The 19159-nt window shown below is 41.2% G+C and overlaps 1 protein-coding gene across 5 annotated transcripts in view; it reads right to left on the minus strand.

Annotated features, from left to right (window-relative positions):
• Window positions 1-19159, minus strand: part of DCLK1 (doublecortin like kinase 1) — a 354676-nt gene that overhangs the window by 45886 nt on the left and 289631 nt on the right. For all 5 annotated transcript variants that reach the window (XM_019039829.4, XM_055360707.2, XM_004054370.4 and 2 more), the window contains 3 exons: window positions 13480-13537; window positions 12869-12988; window positions 7923-8069 (listed from right to left, as the gene is read on the minus strand). In XM_019039829.4, the coding sequence (XP_018895374.1) occupies window positions 7923-8069; window positions 12869-12988; window positions 13480-13537 (325 nt within the window). The remainder of the gene's footprint in view (window positions 1-7922; window positions 8070-12868; window positions 12989-13479; window positions 13538-19159) is intronic.

Raw genomic sequence — 19159 nt, forward strand, 5'->3', positions numbered from 1 at the left:
TGTGTAATTGTACAACACTAATTGAATGCAGCTACACATAATTGTGGGCTGCCATATGTATCCTATTACCATAAAGACTGTCAGTATTTTGTAAGCTACTCTTGTGATCATTGCAGATGGCTACAGTCGGAGAAGTTGTTCTCTAAGGTTTATTATATGGCTATAAAAACATCCTATGATTTGACAGACTAAATGTGTTAAATGGCAACAATTATGAAAAAGGTTCCAATTAAAACCTGAAGGCATATCCAACCAAGAACAGATATAACGAAAGGTCAGGTATGTAGATTTTGGGGCACACTGGTATTTTGCACAGGATTGTTTTTGAAAGGAGGGTTTTATTTTTGTTTCTTTTTTGTTTATTTGGGGTTTTGCATTAGCTGCAACTTACTGAACAGTAGATCTTTAGGCATATGCTCGATTTCCCTTGGATGGGAAACTGAGACCATTTGGAAAAGTTATTTGAAAAAATAAAACATTTAATACATAGTCATAAAATGCAGCCGGTGGCCATAAAATAATATGAAAATTCACAGATAACCTGAACCCAGTCAAAAGGTTTCTGAGATTCCCATAATATGGCACTAAAAGCTGACTAATACAACAGATGTGTTGGAACAAACGTAATTCTCAGTGTTTCTACGAATCCAAGGGTAACCCTGATGAAACATTGGCTAATGAATTATTAGTAACCACTGAAAACTATTTCACAGAGGAGCTCAGTAGGTACTAAAAATTATTGCACCAAATAGAATTGAACAAAAGTGGCATGAAATTGACAAAGCCATGAAAAAACGTCAATTTACTTTTTAACATATACGGTATCCCTTTAAAAAGACATCGATTTTCCTCTTGCTACGGTACATGGCCTTTATGATGTTTTCTGAGGAAAATGGCTTAAATTTAAATCTTTAATCTTTAAGAAATGAAATATAACAACATTTAAGCAGGGAGTTATTTTATGGAATGCATTTTATGGCCTATGTACTTTTGAATTAAATGTCCTGGAAAAACATAATAAAAAAATTTATACCTACATGTAAAATATTTATGAAATCAAAAATTAAATGAAATAATAAAAACAATGAATGTTGTGCAGATGTCAGAAAGGAGTAAGTCAGAAGAGAGATAATTAAACGAAAAAGTAAAATCGCTCTTCAATATTACACTGGAGATATCTGGGAAGATGGAGAAGTGAATGGAAACTCCAGGAAACCTGATTCTCACCCTCAATTTAAAATAGTCATGAAACTATCTTAAAAGGAGTTCTATGCAGCTGCAGCAAGATACACAAAACATGCACATTCCGGATTCTGTTAGGAATTATACATCCCAGGATTTTGCCAAAACTGTGGTAACTCAATGCCACTGCAATTTTAAAAAATGTTATTACATTTCTGTCACACAATTATTATCCAATATGTCATAGTAGGAAAATGATCACTATAGACAAAAAGGAACTAAACTCACCCATAATCTTGACACTCAGAAATAAACACCGTTCATATTTTGGGACATGGACTTCCAGAGCTTTCTTTCTCTCTTTCCTATCCTTCTTTTTCCATTGAACAACATATCCTGAATGTTTTTCCGAAGTGAATCGCATATATCTATACAATTACTCTCAGTGGCTGCAGGATATTCCATATAGCACCATATTAGTAATCCCAACAGTTACTATTACCACTGTCATTTATTGCACACACAGGACATACCAGGCATCATGATGAAGACTTCATGTGCATTTTGGCCCATTTGATCTTCATTACAGCCCTATTAATTTAGCACTCTTACTCATATTTCGCAGATGAGAAAATTGAGATTCGAAGATGTAAAGTAATTTACCCAGTGTTACACAGCAAATAAGTGGCAGGGCCAGAACTTAAACTCAGATATGTCTGAGTCCAAGAGTCTAACCAGGATGTCCTGCCACTACTGGTGGTCTAACCACCATTGTGCCACTATTTCATTCATCAGTGCCCTGAGATAACTTATCTCCATATATACCGTTTGGGTTTTTTTTCCCCGTACTGCAAAACCCTGACATGAACATCCCTCTGGATAGCTACATATCCAGTTTCTTCCTCTTAGGTTACATTTCTAGAAGTAGAATTACTTGGTCACAAGGCACACATGTTATTGAAGGTTTTGGTTATATATTACCAAATTGCCTCTCTGACAGGTTCCACCAAGTGACTCTCCCACCAACACATATGAGATAACTGTTATCCTCTTAACTTTGCCATCATTGTATGTTACTTTTAATTTTTGCTAGTTTGATAAGGCTGTGTCATTTTAGAAAGAAATGAGTGTCATCTCTTAATGACAGCAGAAAGGAGCAGTGAATTAAACAAACACAGACCCACCAAGGTGACACAAGGTGAAAATCAATGTCTTCTTAAAGGGATACCTTTTCCTTCCTGTCCTCATCTCCCTGATGAAATCACAGGTCTTTGAACAAGAGGCCCAGTAAACACTTAGTACAGTAACTGGCCAATTATGGTACTAAATAATGCTTTGGGAAAATGTTGCGTCTTCTATTTTCCCTCAACTTCCATGCAAATTCAGAGAGTAGAATTTTTTTTCTAAACACCCCCCAAAAAAGGATCGTTCAGTTTCTGCCCAGACACTTACAATGACTACAAGCTACCAGTAATAAAGGACATTTAAATTTCAAAGAAATTAGATTATTAAAAAGTTTTTCTAAAGTTAACCCTAAATCTCTTGCCCACTAATATCTCCTCTTTAATTTTAGTTCCATGCTGTCATATACAGTACAAGAAAGTTATCCCGTCTTCCATGTGGCAGCCTTTCCTATATTTGATGAGAATCACCATGCCCCAAGTGGTACATCCCTTCTTTGGGTCAACCCCAGGCCCAGAGAGAATGTGTTCAGAGTATTACCATAAGGGGTAACATGGTAAGCCACACCAAGGACTCTCCTGACTCTTTCAGGGAAAGAAGTCTAAGGGCATATGAATATTTTTAGCAGGCTTGTCATTCTGAGACTCACACTGAACGAACAGCCTTCTCCAGGTCAACTAATAGCCTTTTGACCTGCAGTCAGGCCAAGTATTCCATTACTGTTTCTGAAATTGACAATAACACAACTACACCAAAACTAACTTAGTCTCTAGGGATTTATGTTTATCTCTTGTTTAATTTCTTCTTACCAATTTTGGACCTTTATAGAGCCAAAAATATTTTTGGATTTCACTTCTGTCATTGGTATAATTCATCTTCATTTGAAGTCACTGGTAATGATGAATAGGGCAGGATTGGGGCCAGACTCACAGAAGATCACTGGCTCCCTTCCTTTGGGTAACCTCCAATCCATTAGTCAATACACTCTGAGGGCTCAAGTTCTGTGTTTTTGTCCGTGACCTCTAGACACATTCTCTCTGTGGCACTCATCTTGTCCACCAGTGCAGTTAGCTATCCTACCACCAAATGGATTTATTTGGGGAATTAAGAGTCATGGGATTAAGGTGAAGGAAATATGTTATCTTGTGAGCATGGAATTGAAAACTAGGAAGAGCTGGAGCACAACCTGTCATCGTCACTTGGGTGGAACAGGACTAGCTTATTGCTAGATATAATCCACTGCGTGAAAACAAGGACCATGAGTTGCACGTGTCATTTTGATGGGCAGCTGGGAGCAGGCACAAACACTTGAACACAGAGTTTCTAGCCAAGGAGAGGCAGTTTTTCTCCTGCAGGGTCTTGGGGACTTTGGGAGGGAAAAGATTTTTGAATGTTTATATTTGAAGAAAACGACTATGTTTGTTTCTGGAATCTAATAAAAACTAGTGATGTGAGTTATAGTTTTGTTAGTAAAGATTTAATTTTCATAAGGAGGAGGCATCTGTGTACACATTTTTGAAAGACCTGCCCAGGTCCCTGAAAGAAACACAAGCTGCTACTGAAGGTTTTTATTGCTAAGGGTACAAGCTTGCCATCTAGTGGTGACTTGTGTAAACTGAAGGTATTAATTTTTTTTTTTTAATTAAGCAAAAAGTTCCTTTAGTCATGAACTATCATGGCATGCATACACACATACATATACACATACACACATACACGCATACATACACAGCGGTCCCATGCCTAAGCCCATCTGGAGAAGCATCATACTTTCTCCCCCTGCTCAGTGAAGTTTACACTGAGGCCAGTGTGAGAACTCCGTCTAACAGGCCAGTTGGGAATGTTTTGGGCTTGCCAGGCGGCTCTGTCCTCTGTTCATAGAAGTATCACTCATTCACTCACTCACTCCGCTCATCCACTCTGACGTCCACCTATCCATACAATTATTAAGTACCAGGCATGACAACCAGTAAAGCAAAAAGAACCATATAAAATCATGGGCATGATCAATTTGGGGGGAAAAACTTTAGTTAAATACAATAATAAATTTATAAGGGGTATTTTTTATTGGGTCAGTGCCCAGTTTTCACCTAAAATGTGGCTGAAAACATCCCTGTAAGTCAAATCATATTTTCTCATCAAAATACTTTAACCCAACCAAACACTAGAGTTAAATAAATCATTCATACAACCAATATAGATCCTTAAGACCAGGCTACATTTTTATGCTGTTCTATAAGAATTAAAAATAAAAAACGCTAAAAGTTCTACATACACAATTATACTGCGTACAATGAAATCTATAGCTGAATTAGATATGTATTAAAAATACTTTGCTAGTTATAACAAATATTAATCTAACACTTAGCTAACAAAAATCTTGTTGTCAGTCTTACAATTTTGAAGGGTTTTATAAGCCTTTTAATAACATAGTAAAACAAAGTGTGCTGTGAGGTCTTTTTACGTATTTGATAAGTTTCCCTATGATAAGTAAATGGATTCCAAATCTTTATATTAACTTTATTATAACATTTTCAAAAAATAGTCTATAGCTTTACATTTTGCCACGAGGTGGCAAATCCATGCATGGGTGAATAGTAAAATTTCTAAAGCAATATCAAAAAAAAAAGGGTTAAAAGGTGATTTTCACTACATATATTATCGTTAGGCAGTTTTATTTTAAGGAATACTTTAATTTCATTTTTAATTACAAAGAAAGGGGAAATTTTCAAAAGGAAATTAATAGTTATGTTATCTTCATCAAATCCCCTTAAAGATAAAGGCTTGAAGGAGGTACCTTCCTCAAGGTCATAAGACCAGGCAGTGGAAGAGTGAACCGCTTGGTTTTGAACTTTTGTCCATCTGACTATAAATCGTGGATGTGTGAGGGTCTACCTTCTGTGAGGGTCTACCTTCACAACCCTCAACAGAATGTGAAATCAACAGTGGTCTCATGTGCAATTAGTGACATCATCCTAGTTTTGTTAAACCAGGACAGAATAAGTTGTGTTAAGTTTTGCTAAACTTATTTGAACTATTTTATCCTATAATAGATTTATCCCTGCAAAATTCACCAACCCCTAATCCCTACCATCAGAAATCACTGTAAAGGAGAATAAAATCTCGTTAGTTTTTCATGTAGATATTTTAAAACTACATTATAAATGACTGCAATTGTTTATATAGTTCAGCTTCTTAAATTAGAAGAGAAGGGAAAAAGAAAGGAGAGAACATTTTTTTTCTTTTGTGGTAATTTAAAGTAAAATATATTTGAATGAGCATAATACATTAGAAGTATCACGTAAACTGTAATTTTAGTAAAAGTGCACTCCAATGTAATCACTTATGGCATTTACAGAAATAGATAACACTTCAGCGAGGAGTAAGTGGACAATGGGTACACAAAACTGAGCAGCAAAAGCAAAAAGGAAAGAAAATGAAACTTTAATTTTCAGTCGCTGAAGTTTGGGAGCTTAGAGAAGTTTTTAAACAAAGGCCCAGTTGTAAGTCCGTTCCCATGAGACAATCCTACATAATTCAAGACACAGGAAAAATGAGTGCAGATGAGAGAAAATTGCTGCAGTTGATGGAGGCAACTATGCAGAAGAGAATGTTTAGGCTACTGTGAAGATGAGGAATTTAAGGTGCAATTAAGTCAGGGCTCAGTCACTTGACCTCGGCTGCCTTTTATTAGCCAGTAGCTACAAGATTACCAGCATAATTGCAATTAACTAATTGTGTGCATATTTATTTCTTGAATGCTTATCTTTTCTGCTTCAGCGTCAACTTCATGAAGACATGTGTCTCTCTTGTTCCCTGGCACAGTACCTGACACATAGCAAGTACTCAGTTAACCTCTCCTTAATGCAGAGCTTACTGTAGTGTAGTGGTAAGAGCTAAGGCTCTGGAAGTCAGAATTAGGTTGAGACCTTGGCTCTTCTACTTAAGAGCTGTGACAACCGTGGGCAGGTCATTTAACTTCTAGGTACCATGTTCCTTACCTATGAAATGAGACAGTAATAGAACTTACCCAATGTGGTTGCTGTGAGGACGAAACGAGATAATGACTGTAAAGACCTTAGCACAGGGCCAAGCACATAGATGGTTCTCCATCATGGCGGATCTTACTAGCTTTTATTTGTGTCATGGGAGTTGGGTGGCTCATCTGCTTTTAGACTTGAGTGTGTATGCGGGTTACCTGGGGGAGGTGGCTGCCTTGTGGATTTCTGCAAGCTGTCATCAGTCACTGGATTCTGATTTGGTAGGGCTGCATCTAGGCCCAGAAATTTGCATTTTTAACAGGCATCTGGGAATAATTTTGATTCAGGGAGTCTTTAGACCACCCCGGAGAAACACTACTTTAGAAAGAGAATCCTCTTTTCCCAGATTTCTGAAGAGACGGGCAAAGTAACAGAACTCATATATTTATACATGATGCTCAGGGGTGGATAATGAAAGGAAGAACTAGCATCTTTGGGAAAAGATATATATATAAATATATGTATATATATATATATATGCACAGTATATAGAAATGAAATATATTTCATTAAAATTCCAGCCTGAAGAGCCAGCAACATTTATATTACTCCCATATTTCCCAGTGAAGCACCCCATACTTAGTCTCTACCTCCTCTTTTTTTCCTATGTATTCCCCTTAATAACTGGGTGAGGAAGGACCCCCATTTGCTTTTGTGGAGATCTCTCAAGGTTTCCCCAGAGATGTGGAGTACATGAAAAGCAAACCAAATAGTGTAAAGTTGGGGGAAGGATGTCTCCGTTTTTAAAAATTAGTCTTTTTCAAAATTGTTTTTATGCTAAGGGGCTAGAATCTTAAAAACCAATTATAATTTTTTTTTCTTTTAGGTTTTGGATATTATTGAGCTGTAAATTTGGGAGACTCCAAAAAAGTCTAAAAGGGCTTCCTTTTTTTTTCCCCAAGTAAAAACTTCTTTTTACTTTTCTTTTCTTTTCTTTCTTTTCTCTCTCTCTTTCTTTCAAGACAGGGTCTTACTCTGTCACCCAGACTGGAGTGCAGTAGTGTGATCACAGCTCACTGCAGCCTTGACCTCCTGGGCTCAAGCGATCCTCCAGCAACCTCAGCCTCCTGAGTAGCTGGGACTACAGGCACACACTACAATGTCTGGCTAATTAAAAAAAAATTTTTTTTTGTAGAGATGGGGGTCTCACTATGTTGCCCCAATTGGCAAGTAAAAACTTTCTAACATAAAAGTGCCTAAGATAAATGACATTTGTGTCTGTGTAACTTGTCGCTATCTTGTCCTAGCCCAAGGTGTTCAATACAGCCCTACCCTTCGCGAGTTCAATTCCCATTCTTGTGCCTGGTTTTTGTTTGCTAAACATCAGGTGTTCTTAAGGGTGCCTTAACTCATCTAGATCAACCTAAAAGGCTAGTTTCCAACTAGATCCTGAAGGCTAACTGGAAATTAACTTTTCAGGTAAATTTTTAAAAAAAGAAAGAAAAGAAAAAAGAAATATTCATATTCCTTCATGAGTGCTTGGAACTCAGGATGCCCTGTAGGTGGAATTCCTCTTACCAGCAGGTTCTCTGGCTTGATATCACGGTGGACGATGTTCAGGCTATGCAGGTATTTGATGGCGCTGGCTAGGTTGTACAGCATCCCACTGGCGTCTCTCTCGGTGTATTTGTTAGTGGAAGTAATGGCATCAAAAAGGTCTCCCCCCTGAGAAGAGAACAGAAGGTGGAGCAGCACATTAACAGACGGGCCAGTGGGGCCACCTGCAGAGGCCACTGACAAACCCCAAAGGACAGGAAGAATGGATGTGGAATCTTTGGGTTCCTAAAGGCTTTTCCGGCTACTTTCCTTTCAAAGGCTCGAAGGCTGAATGGTGATTTCTCCACCCACTACAAAAGCCAGTGGCATTTCCCCCAGAGCTCAAAGAAAGGGGCAGCGTGAGGATTCTCCACCACCAGACACATGGCCATTTCTACAGATCCCAGCTAGGGGACGAGGAGATGCAGCTGGATCTCCAGGGCAGAGGACTGTGACACGTGAAGATCCCAGTGGCATGTGCTACCTGCCTCACATTGACTGCCAGCCAGAGTTCAAATTCGTAATCCTTCACCTCCTCCAGTGAGGAACAGGTAATACTGCAAACTGCACACTGAAAATGTTCTACTGCCTAGTGAAATTATTAGGATGCACACACACACACACACACACACACACACACACAATCCCCTTCATACACTAGATTTAGCTCTCTGAGAGTGGGCATAGTGTTTTCTTTTTCAATATTGTGCTCCTTTGTAAGGAACAGAGAAAAAGACCAGAAACTTCATTTCAAAGCTGAGTGAGAAAAGGAGGGAGGAAGGGGGGGGACATCTCAAAGAAAGTTTTCTAGGACTGTTATTCATCTGAACTTTTGTTTCCTTTGTTCCTTTTTAAATATATTGCTTTTTGGTAAAATGGAATGATTTTTAAGTTCCAACCTAAGTTCCATTTATTCAAGAATCCTTTCAGAGAATTGGGGTCTGATTTACTATCAATATGTGCATCATGCTTGCCTACAGTGTAGCAAACCGCTATGCACAGTAACCAACTGTGATCGTCTGTTACCTAATGTGCTAAGGAACTCAGTTTTCTTTTTAAAATAGCTAAAGCAAAAGATAGCCCCTGTAGGCTGATGATTTTCAAATCTGCCTCTCGGGCCTGGGCCCTTTGTGCCCGTGTACAGTCTCCACTCTGGAGACTTCTCTCACTGTCCCCCAAGCTGCAACGGTTCTCAAGGTAAGCACACAAATTTTTTTTTTCAAAGCGAATAGTTTTTTCAACTTTCTGCTTCTCTCAAAGGTAAGGCTGCTACACACAGGTTTTCAGGTTGTCTCTGTACCACTTGAGGAGGTGGGACAGTCACCGTGGTCTATGTGAACAGCACCCCTGGAGTTCCACCACAGGGCATGTGTGGCTATATACGGAGACCCTGCAAAGATTCCACCAGTCCCAGTTATCTGGGCTCCTGGCATCTTGTAATGTCCTTTTTAATAAGAGATAAGGTCTTGCTTTGTCACCCAGGCTGGAGTGCAGTAGCACAATCATGGCTCACTGCAGCCTCAGACTCCTGGGCTCAAGTGATCCTCCTGTCTCAGCCTCCAGAGTAGCGGGAACCACAGGAGCAGGCCATCATGCTTGGCTAATTATTATTATTTTTTTTGTAGAGATGGGGGTTCGCTTTGTTGCCCAGGCTGGTCTCCAACTCCTGGCCTCAAGTGATCTTCCTGCCTTGGCCTCCCAAAGTGCTGGGATTACATGCGTGAGCCACTGTGTCTGGCTCCTTTCTTCTTTGTCCTCAACAATGCAGTCAACAGGTCTTATCGGTCCTTTCTTGGACACGTTTTTCCTTCGCAGCCATCTGGGCCTTCCTACTCCGCCAAACGCTCCTGTTGCCTCATCCCTGGGTTGTTGTCATGTGGTCTCACAATCCGTTCCGCTTCCCTCCGTGAGCTCTTTATCCAAAGCATCCTGCACACCGACTGCTACCTTCCCACACATTATGTCGCTATTTTCTTTCTCTCTTCAAGAAATCACCATTCTTTTCCCACAGCCGAAAGGAGGAGGCTTTCTATATTCTGCCCCAACCTTCATTCCACCCTGTTTAATTTCCTGTCTTGCCACTACTTAACATAGTGACCCTCACACTCCAGGATATTTCTTCCCTAGCCATCCAAACAGGCCAAGATCTCTGTCCTCAAGCCTGTCCTCATGACAGCGCCCTTCCTGAAGTGTCCCATCCCCTCCCCTTCAGTTTTCTCAGGGCCCAGCTGCTCTCTCAGGGCCCAGCTGCAGGCCCAGCTCCTCCACGAGGCCTGCCTTCCTCTGAACACATAGACAGCCTGTGTGTGCACCGCCTCTGGAGACAGACGGCTAAAGTCCTGTGCCTGATGAGCATGGAATTTCATTCTCATTAACTGCTGATCCACTGCCATCCGGAACATGAGCCTTGTTTGTCTGAGAGCTTCAGGCATTCTTTGGGACATCACTGGGCCCTGAGGATTTGAGAAGCATACCCCACCCACATGTCTCAGTGGAAAAGTCCTGGGAGTCTTTCAAGTCAAGCCTGGGGCTGGCCTTCACTTCCCTGGGAAGCTTCTCGAGCTGTCCTCAGGGCATTCTGGGTGAGATTAAATCGAAGGGTATGGTCTTGCAGCACAATTGAGGGTCCCAGCGCTGGGCTACGGAGACCTTCTATGGCCTTTCTAGGGTATCTTGGTGATGTACAGAGAATTCACAAAGGCAGTTAAGTGCAAGGAGGACCTTACCATAGTCGCCTAACCAAGCACACGATTGACAGACTAAGATTTCTCACCACATGCGTTCAGAGTGCCTGAGCCTTTGCCATCTTGAAATTTCATTTAGTCTCAGCACTCCAAAAATCAGCCAACAGTGGGGGTAAGTCAATAATAACGGGCGGTAATCAAATTCTAACAGCACATAGAAGGGCAACAGAATGGCTTAAAGTTGTTAGTCTAAAAATTAACATTGTTGTAAAAAGACTCCTTGGTACTAGGGAAAGTATAATTTACAATGTTGGTAAAAAGATACTTTAATAATAAAGCACCAACGGGAAAATCTTCATATTTTTTCTTTATTCAAATGAAATCGACTTTTCTTTTTTATTTTTTTTTTGAGACAGAGTTTTGCTCTTTTTGCCCAGGCTAGAGTGCAATGGCGCGATCTTGGCTCACTGCAAGCTCCGCCTCCCGGGTTCAAGCGATTCTCCTGCCTCAGCCTCCCAAGTAGCTGGGATTACAGGCACCTGCCACCATGCCCGGCTAATTTTTTTGTATTTTAGTAGAGACGGGGTTTCACCATGTTGGCCAGGATGGTCTCAGTCTCTTGACCTTGTGATCTGCCCACCTCGGCCTCCCAAAATGCTGGGATTACAGGTGTGAGTCACCACACGTGGCCCATGAGACACTGTGCCCAGCCGACTTTTCTTTATTGGATTTTCAGTTTAACATTTTTACTTCCCTCAGCCTCAAACATGACAATACCCTTGTTACTACAAAAAGGCGCCCATTCTTTGAAAGAAACAAGTCTGGCCGGGCACGGTGGCTCATGCCTGTAATCCCAGCACTTTGGGAGGCCGAGGTGGGCGGATCACCTGAGGTTGGGAGTTCGAGACCAGCCTGACCAACATGGAGAAATCCCATCTCTACTAAAAATACAAAATTAGCCGGGCGTGGTGGCACATGCCTGCAATCCCAGCTACTAGGGAGGCTGAGGCAGGAGAATTGTTTGAACCCAGGAGGCAGAGTTGCGGTGAGCCGAGATCGTGCCATTGCATTCCAGCCTGGGCAGCAAGAGCAAAACTCCATCTCAAAAAAAAAAAAAAAAAAAGAAAAAAAGAAAGAAAGAAAGAAAGAAAGAAAGAAAGAAAGAAAGAAACAAGTCCTAATTTGAAGTAGACTAAAAGTAAGTTTCACCTATAAATACAAATAACCACTAAGTTAAAAAAAATGCCGTTATGTCTAAGGTGAAGCAATTCTAAATAACAAAAACTTAAAGACCCTAGAATGAACATTTTTCATATCATCACAGATTAGCTTACTAAATGCTTTCCTCGTCTTGAATTTTTAAAAGAGAAAACCTCACATTCAAGTCAGCAGTGTGGGGATTCCAAACATGCCCTGGGAGCCTGAGGCGCCCCCTGGCGGTGCTCACAGCTGATGCAGAAGGCGGTGCAACCAATTACAACATTCTCCAACTAAGGTAGACATTACTTACACGTTCAGTTTGATGAATATACTAGAAAAGACTTGAGAACACAACAGCTTCATGAAAATGAAGCATGCCATTTTTTAAAACTTCTACTTCCTGAAAATGTCAAATGTATGGAAGGAGAGAGAACAGGTAAGAGACCTTTCATCTCCATTCAACCGTCATCAACAATTGGCTATCCCCATAGTCTATGTTTTCACAGAATAAGAAGGTAATATTATGTGACAGGATGAGATTACGACATTCACTGAAAGTCAGTACACTATTCACATCATTATTAGGACAGCGCTATTTTCCCATTATGTCGGTGACTAAAAGTTTAAAGCTTGTTTTTACAAGATGGCTGGTACCTTTGGATATAGTTCATGGAAAAGTGAATGATTTTCCATTACAACAACGACAATTGTATTGGTACCTAATGCTTTGTGTGTCACACAAACTGGTGGAAGCCATCTCTTCATCCGCACAATAACACCATTAAGCGGGTATTATTAGTATTCTCACTTTACATATGTTGAAAGTGAGACATAAAGAGGTAGACCCAAAGTCATGGGCCTCTTTGTGCCAAGGCTGGGACTTGAGCCTTGTGTACCATTCTCCTGTGAACATTCCTAATCACTGGGCCAATGTACAGAAATGAGAACCTGAATACTGATGGGAGAAAATAAGGGAAAGAGCTCTAGAATATAGGCAAGTGCGGTGCCATCAATAAAGACTTACTTTCTTTCCAAAATACACACCTTTACTAATTCCATGACAAGATACAGTTCAGTTGGCACATCCATCTCCTCAATCAGAAGAACGATATTGGGATGCTTCACTCTTCTTAAAATAGACACTTCATTCTGGATCATGTGCTCCTGTCCAAAGGAAAAGTTATCTTCATCAGCTTCCATAAAACATGTGGAGGGCTAACTCAAATGAGTACAACTATACTGTGTAAGGGTCAAGAGAGATGCATTTTGGTAAAATGTAATGAGCCTGTCTTATATTCTGATATTCAGATATAGCCTAGAATTGCCAATAGATATGGAGGTCTTTACATAATGCTTGTAAATTCAGAACCAATCATGATAACTACAGTTTCATAGCAAAGAATGGGATGAAACTTAGATCACATGAAGAAGGGAAGAGAGTAAACAAACAAAAAGATAAGGAAGAGAAGTCATATCTAACCATTCCAAATAACTTTTATCCCAGGGATATACATAAAGTTATATTCTAGTAAGTGTATAACATTCTATTCCACCGAAATTCAACCCTTAGGGTGAACTTGTATTTGTTTGGGAGTGATCTTTGTGTTTCTTTTGACCTCTTGAACACTCTATCTCATAACAAATTTTATACATACTTTGCCTCGACATTTGCTTTTCTTGATAATTTTCAGAGCATACTCTCTAGCAGTCGATCTGCAAAGAGAAAGTTCACGTTTTTAAAATAAAACTTAACTTCAAATCTATTGAATTATTTTGTCAGGGATCAATTTCCTACCCCATAGATCTTGCATCATGTTGTAAATATTTTGTGAAAGGATTTCCTTTCCTTTTTTAAAAAAAAACAAATAAATATGTAAATGTTGATGGACTGACCAAGTGTAAGGACAGTAAGTCTGCTGGCATAGAGAAATCTTGGGCTGTTTATGTTGCCATACTTGTAATAAAAACACTAGCACTCGCACTTTGTTCCTCGAATTGCCCACTTGTCCCTCTTCCAAGTTTACTTTCCTTCCTTTTCTTACTGTTGGAAAACTTTCTAATAAACTTCCACTCCTGCTCTCAAAACAAAACAAAACAAAAGAAAACACTAGCATTGCTAGTGTGTCTTAGCTCCTCCTGCTGCCAGATTACTCTTCCCTCCCCTTCCCTCCGAAGTGATGTAGCAGTGGCCTAAAGCAGAGATGAGTTTCCGCCCTTCCCCTTTCCTCAAGTCTCTCCTGAGGTTCTCTATCCACCCAGGGCACCTGTGACAGTTTTCTGAATGTTCATGCAATTACACTGAAGACTCTAGAGAAAGCACTCCACGCTCTTTAGACCTCAGTTCAGTGTGAGAGCCTGTGTGAGTTCCGCTGGAGAACTCATAGATGATATGGTCAAGGTGTAAAGAAAGGGATAAAATCTATTTCAGAGCTCCCTGGGACCCCTGGGCCCTTTTATGGGCTGTCTCATTTAATTGAAAGAAAATGAAGGTGACAATGGAAATCCACTCACTTCCCAAAGCCACATGGCAGCTTTAAAATTGGACTCTGAGTTCTCCAGGCCCCTGCTCCCTGAATAGCACAGTGAACGCCGCCCCTCCTCTGTGATAGGTGTAGGAGGAAGGATTTAGTCGTATCGCTACCTTTAAACAGCTTCCTAATTTGTGCTAACATTGCTAAGAAACTGTAGTGACAAACACAAGAACACGTCTATTATTAAAGGGCACAATGCATACTTCATAATCATAGTAAACCACGATTTCACAAGCATTGCTGTTTTATCTCTGGTGTGAAATCGAGAGAGCCTAGCTTTTTACCTATAGATAAAAGCCAATTTTGTGGATCCAATGGACACAAATAGTAATGAGGTTAATTAAGAACATGCTTTTAAAATAGGACTTTAAAATCTTCAGTATGGTGAATTAAGTGGGATTTCCTGGTTATATGGTTATAGCAAGAAAATGATTTGCCTCTAAGCAAATCAAGAGGCCAGGCGTTAATGTGTTTTGAGGGCATTCTAGAAATTTTTCATGTCATTTACTTCTAAAAATGCTTCTTCCATGACACTTCCAGGCTTTTTCATGGTGCCGGCCTCAAAAAACAGTGAACACTGAATTATGATTCTATCTGCTGAATAAAATCACAAGATGATGACTTCGAAGCCTCTTTTCCTCACTAGAGGGCTGTGGGGTTCAGATGGTAGAAGGTAAATCCTTTGCTTCGGGGCTCCCCTCCTGCAGATATGCGGCTGTCCAGAGGAATTCCCATAGCTTTCACTCAGGAAGGGAATGCACTAGAAGCCCAAGGATGCCTCTGCCACTGTCTCTGTTGATCTTTCAACAAAGACTCTGCCATGGCTGGGCAGAGAGGCCATGATGGGGTGTGAGCCAGGCTGTGGCTAAATGCAGGGCTTGGTGTGCTAGATGTTCCCACATAAACACTAGACCACCAGCAAGCCTGTGGGGTAGAGGAGGAGAAGGCACTACAGTGTAAACCAAATATTTAACATTAGAAATTTAAAACATGGGTTGGGGCAGTGGCTCACGCCTATAACCCCAGCACTTTGGGAGGCCAAGGTGGGCGGATCACTTGAAGTCAGGAATTCGAGACCAGCCTGGTAAACATGGTGAAACCCTGACTCTACTAAAAAAAAAATACAAAAATTAGCCAGGCATGGTGTTGCGTGCCTGTAATCCCAGCTACTTGGGAGGCTGAGGCAGGAAGATTGCTTGAGCCCAGGAGGTGAAGGCTGCAGTGAGCCGAGATCATGCCACTGCACTCCAGCCTGGGCGACAGAGAAATTTAAAATGTAAGAGCAAACATAAATGAGAAAATGAGAAAGTGAAATGATTCACATGTGAAGAGATTCTTCATTGTAGAAGCTCTATATCCTATAAGACCACAGGGTCCCTCTAAGTAGCTTCTTCTTAAGAGGCTCCTGTAGAGTTTGTCTACAAACTTGAAAATACTTAATCAAGGAAAACTAAAAGCTCAAGTGTTTCTGGATTCTGCTTTTCATAAATTACTAAAAAATTATGATAAAGCAAATCTCAGGTTGGAATACATGAGCAATTTCCTATCTGGCTTAACATGTCCCATTGGATGGCAGGGAATCTTGACCATTGCACTGCCTGCCTGGGTAACCATCAGCAATCCCAGGCAAGGCCAGAGAGCAAGAAGGGATGTTTGTGAGACTGAAAAATAGAAGCTGCCGTTCCCTTCACCACCTCCACAAAGGGGATGGATGGACAGGACCGTGCTGGTCAGAAGAGAAAGTGGTTTCTTAGCTTGGTGATTTCCCCATGTTTGCCATTTGATGCTCTTTTCCCTTGAAGGAGTAATTTTAAAGCACTCAATCCTCAGGGCTGGTGTAGAGCACAGGAGGGCTGAACCCCCTTTTCAGCCAGCCAGACAAGAAGCAGGATCCCCAGTGAGCCAGAGGGTGTGTTGGCTCCCAGCAGGCCAAGGAAGCAGGTTCTGTCCTGAGCCTACAGCTGAGGGGAAGAGGGCAGCAAACCTAGGGCTTACTAGGAACAAAGACCTTGTGGATTTCCACTATACAACCTTTCGTAATAGGATTAAACCTTCCATTACATCTACTCATATTTCATAGCGGACAATGAGCTCCACAGAGGACCACCAAATTAATGTTGCACCTTTTCTTTTTTGATTCCCTGAGGGCCGAACTATAAAGCCACATAATAAAATCCATAATAAAAGCCACATAATAAAAATTAATTCCTAGAATCACAGGTTTATAGGAAAGTAGCTAGTCTAGAAAGTGTGCCTGAAAACAGGTGTTAGGAGACTAAATGTGTGTCATAAGAATAAGAATATAAGTGTCTGCTTTAAGTGAAAACACTTGGCAAGAAATCGAATCTTATATAATGAATTCGCCTTCCTGCATACCCCGAACTCTGAGGACTGCTGTGCCTGTGTAATTATTCAGCAGTGGGACGCAGGGCTCTTTGGTGGATTCAGAGGGGAACGAGACCTGATCCTTGTCTTTAAGGTGTCTACGTTTGAGTGTACTGAGAAGAATACTAGATGATCTGACTGATTACTGGTGAGGTGAATACAGGCCGTTTGCTTGCTTGTTTTTGAAATTATGTTCTTGACCTTTTACAGAACCCTCTTTGCCACAACAAAAACAGCAGCAACAGAAAACTTTGTCTTCCTCCTTGACTAAGGGAAATCAATTTGTAAGGCTGCCTTCTTATTAAGTGTAACCCAAGGTTAGAACCCAAACTACTAGAGGGAAATTTTCAAATTTTACAAACTTTAATTAAATCCAACTTTTGGTGTTTGTGCTAAAAATGGTTTGGAGACAGCTGTCTTGTTTAACTGAGTGATTCCCAACTCAGGCCAGTCTTCTGCCCACTGCACCCCTCACCCAGGGAGTGTAGCAGAATGCTTGTCAAAAAAAGAAATGGGCCAGGCATGGCGGTTCACACCTGTCGTCCCAGCATTTTGAGAGGCCGAGGCAGGAGGATCACTTGAGATCAAGAGTTTGAGACCAGCCTGGGCCACATAGTGAGACCCATCTACAAAAAATAAAAACAAAAAAATTAGCAGGGCATGGTGGTGTGCACCTATGCTCCTAGCTATTCAGGAGGCCAAGGCAGGAGAATGGATCACTTGAGTCCAGAACTTTGAGACTGCAATGAGCTATGATCTTGCCACTGCACTCCAGCCTGGGTGACACAGCAAGACCCTGTGTCAAAAAAAGGTGGTGGTGTGGAAATGGCTAGCAAAGATTGGGATGCTCTAAGCTAACATGGTTTCTGTTGTTGCTGTTGTTTGCTATGTTTTGAAGGATTTAGAAAAAGAGTATATGGAGAAGGAAAAGCAGCTCCCAAGCATTCCTCTCCCATAGCATTCATTGAATTTCATGGCAATCCTTGTTTGTGGGTAAAGTTCTCTGTATGGGGCTGTGTCTTGTCTCTCTCTGTAACCCCAGAAGTGCCCAGCATAAGCCTGAACTAGGAGGTGCTCTGCATATATTGTGGAAACTCCAGAGGATGGTGGCAGTTAGCACAATGACAGGAATACCACCCTCAACACTAGCAAAAAGGAGTTAGTAACACACCGTTTGTTTACCAAGTAATCCTAACAAAGCCCAATCTCAGCCTCCTCCATAAAGAGATAACTGCCAAGAGCAGAGAGCAGAGAACTGAGGCATTCCACAGTGTCTTGTCAGACAGATCCCAAGTGGAATTTGATTTTGAATTTGACAAGGGCCCCATGGCTCTCAGGAGCCAGAGGCTCCTCAGGAAGGAAAGAAGGAAGAACAGTAATCCACTAGCCAAGAGCAGTGATCTAAGCTTCAGCACAAGGCATCCTCCAAATTCCAGTTCTGATGGAAATGCTTTCAAACTATAGACACATAGTCGCTTTGTTGAGGTTATTGAGAATTTTGAAGATTTTCTAGGTGGAAGCAATGCATTTTGGTGATCCTAAGCTCTCTGCTTGTTCTGCTGGGTTTGAGCCTGCTTATGTTCATTGCTAGAGCCAGCAGCTTGGCTGCACACATCCTCAGGCTTATAGGTGCCAGTGGGAGAGACAGAAGCATCCGCAGCAAGGATTTTAATTCAGCTCTGGTGCCTATATCACTAAGCAATGCCAGCAGTGCAGGTTGGGAAGACGACCAAGAGCCACCGGGGGCACCATCCCTGCTCATGACTATATCACCCCCACCCTTGGCTCGTGTAGTTATTAGTCCACACAGAGCCAGGAAAGTTAGGGATGAAAGGCATCTCACATCACGCCCTCTACTTATGCTCTGACCGCTCATTAGAGCTTTTCTGCTCTTTGAGTTTGCTATGGGGCCTCAAAATGCTCCACGAAACAGCTTCAAAGTAGAGCATGTCTCTTCCAGCTGGAGTCACAGTCCACTAACTTCCTTTAGCATGTCCCAGGTACCCCAGAGGCCACTCAAGAAGTTACTCCTGGAGCATGGGCAGAAATCTAAATGGACCTAGCTGCCAAAGACTATGCTGGAATAGGACCACAGAAAGACATCGTTATTGTGTCCATTGTTGTAGACAAATCTTGCCTGTGACAGGATATGATTAGCAGAGGAGAGGCATATTCACCCTTTGTAATACATATTCATCCTTCCAAACACAGCAGAATGTACCCGCAAGCAATGTGTGCCATTCACCACATTCTTAGCTCGCTTTTTATTTTCTTGGACCTCTGGAAAATATTAGAAGAATGTTTTCTGATACCTCTGGGGACAGAGGGCACATGCCATATGTCCTCGTTCAGCAGGAGCCGAATACTAACTTCATGGAGCAATCTGGTGTTTAGGTTCTGAAGTTTCATACAGTGAGAC

Source organism: Gorilla gorilla, chromosome 14, assembly GCF_029281585.2.
Source record: "Gorilla gorilla gorilla isolate KB3781 chromosome 14, NHGRI_mGorGor1-v2.1_pri, whole genome shotgun sequence".
Lineage (NCBI taxonomy): Eukaryota > Metazoa > Chordata > Mammalia > Primates > Hominidae > Gorilla > Gorilla gorilla.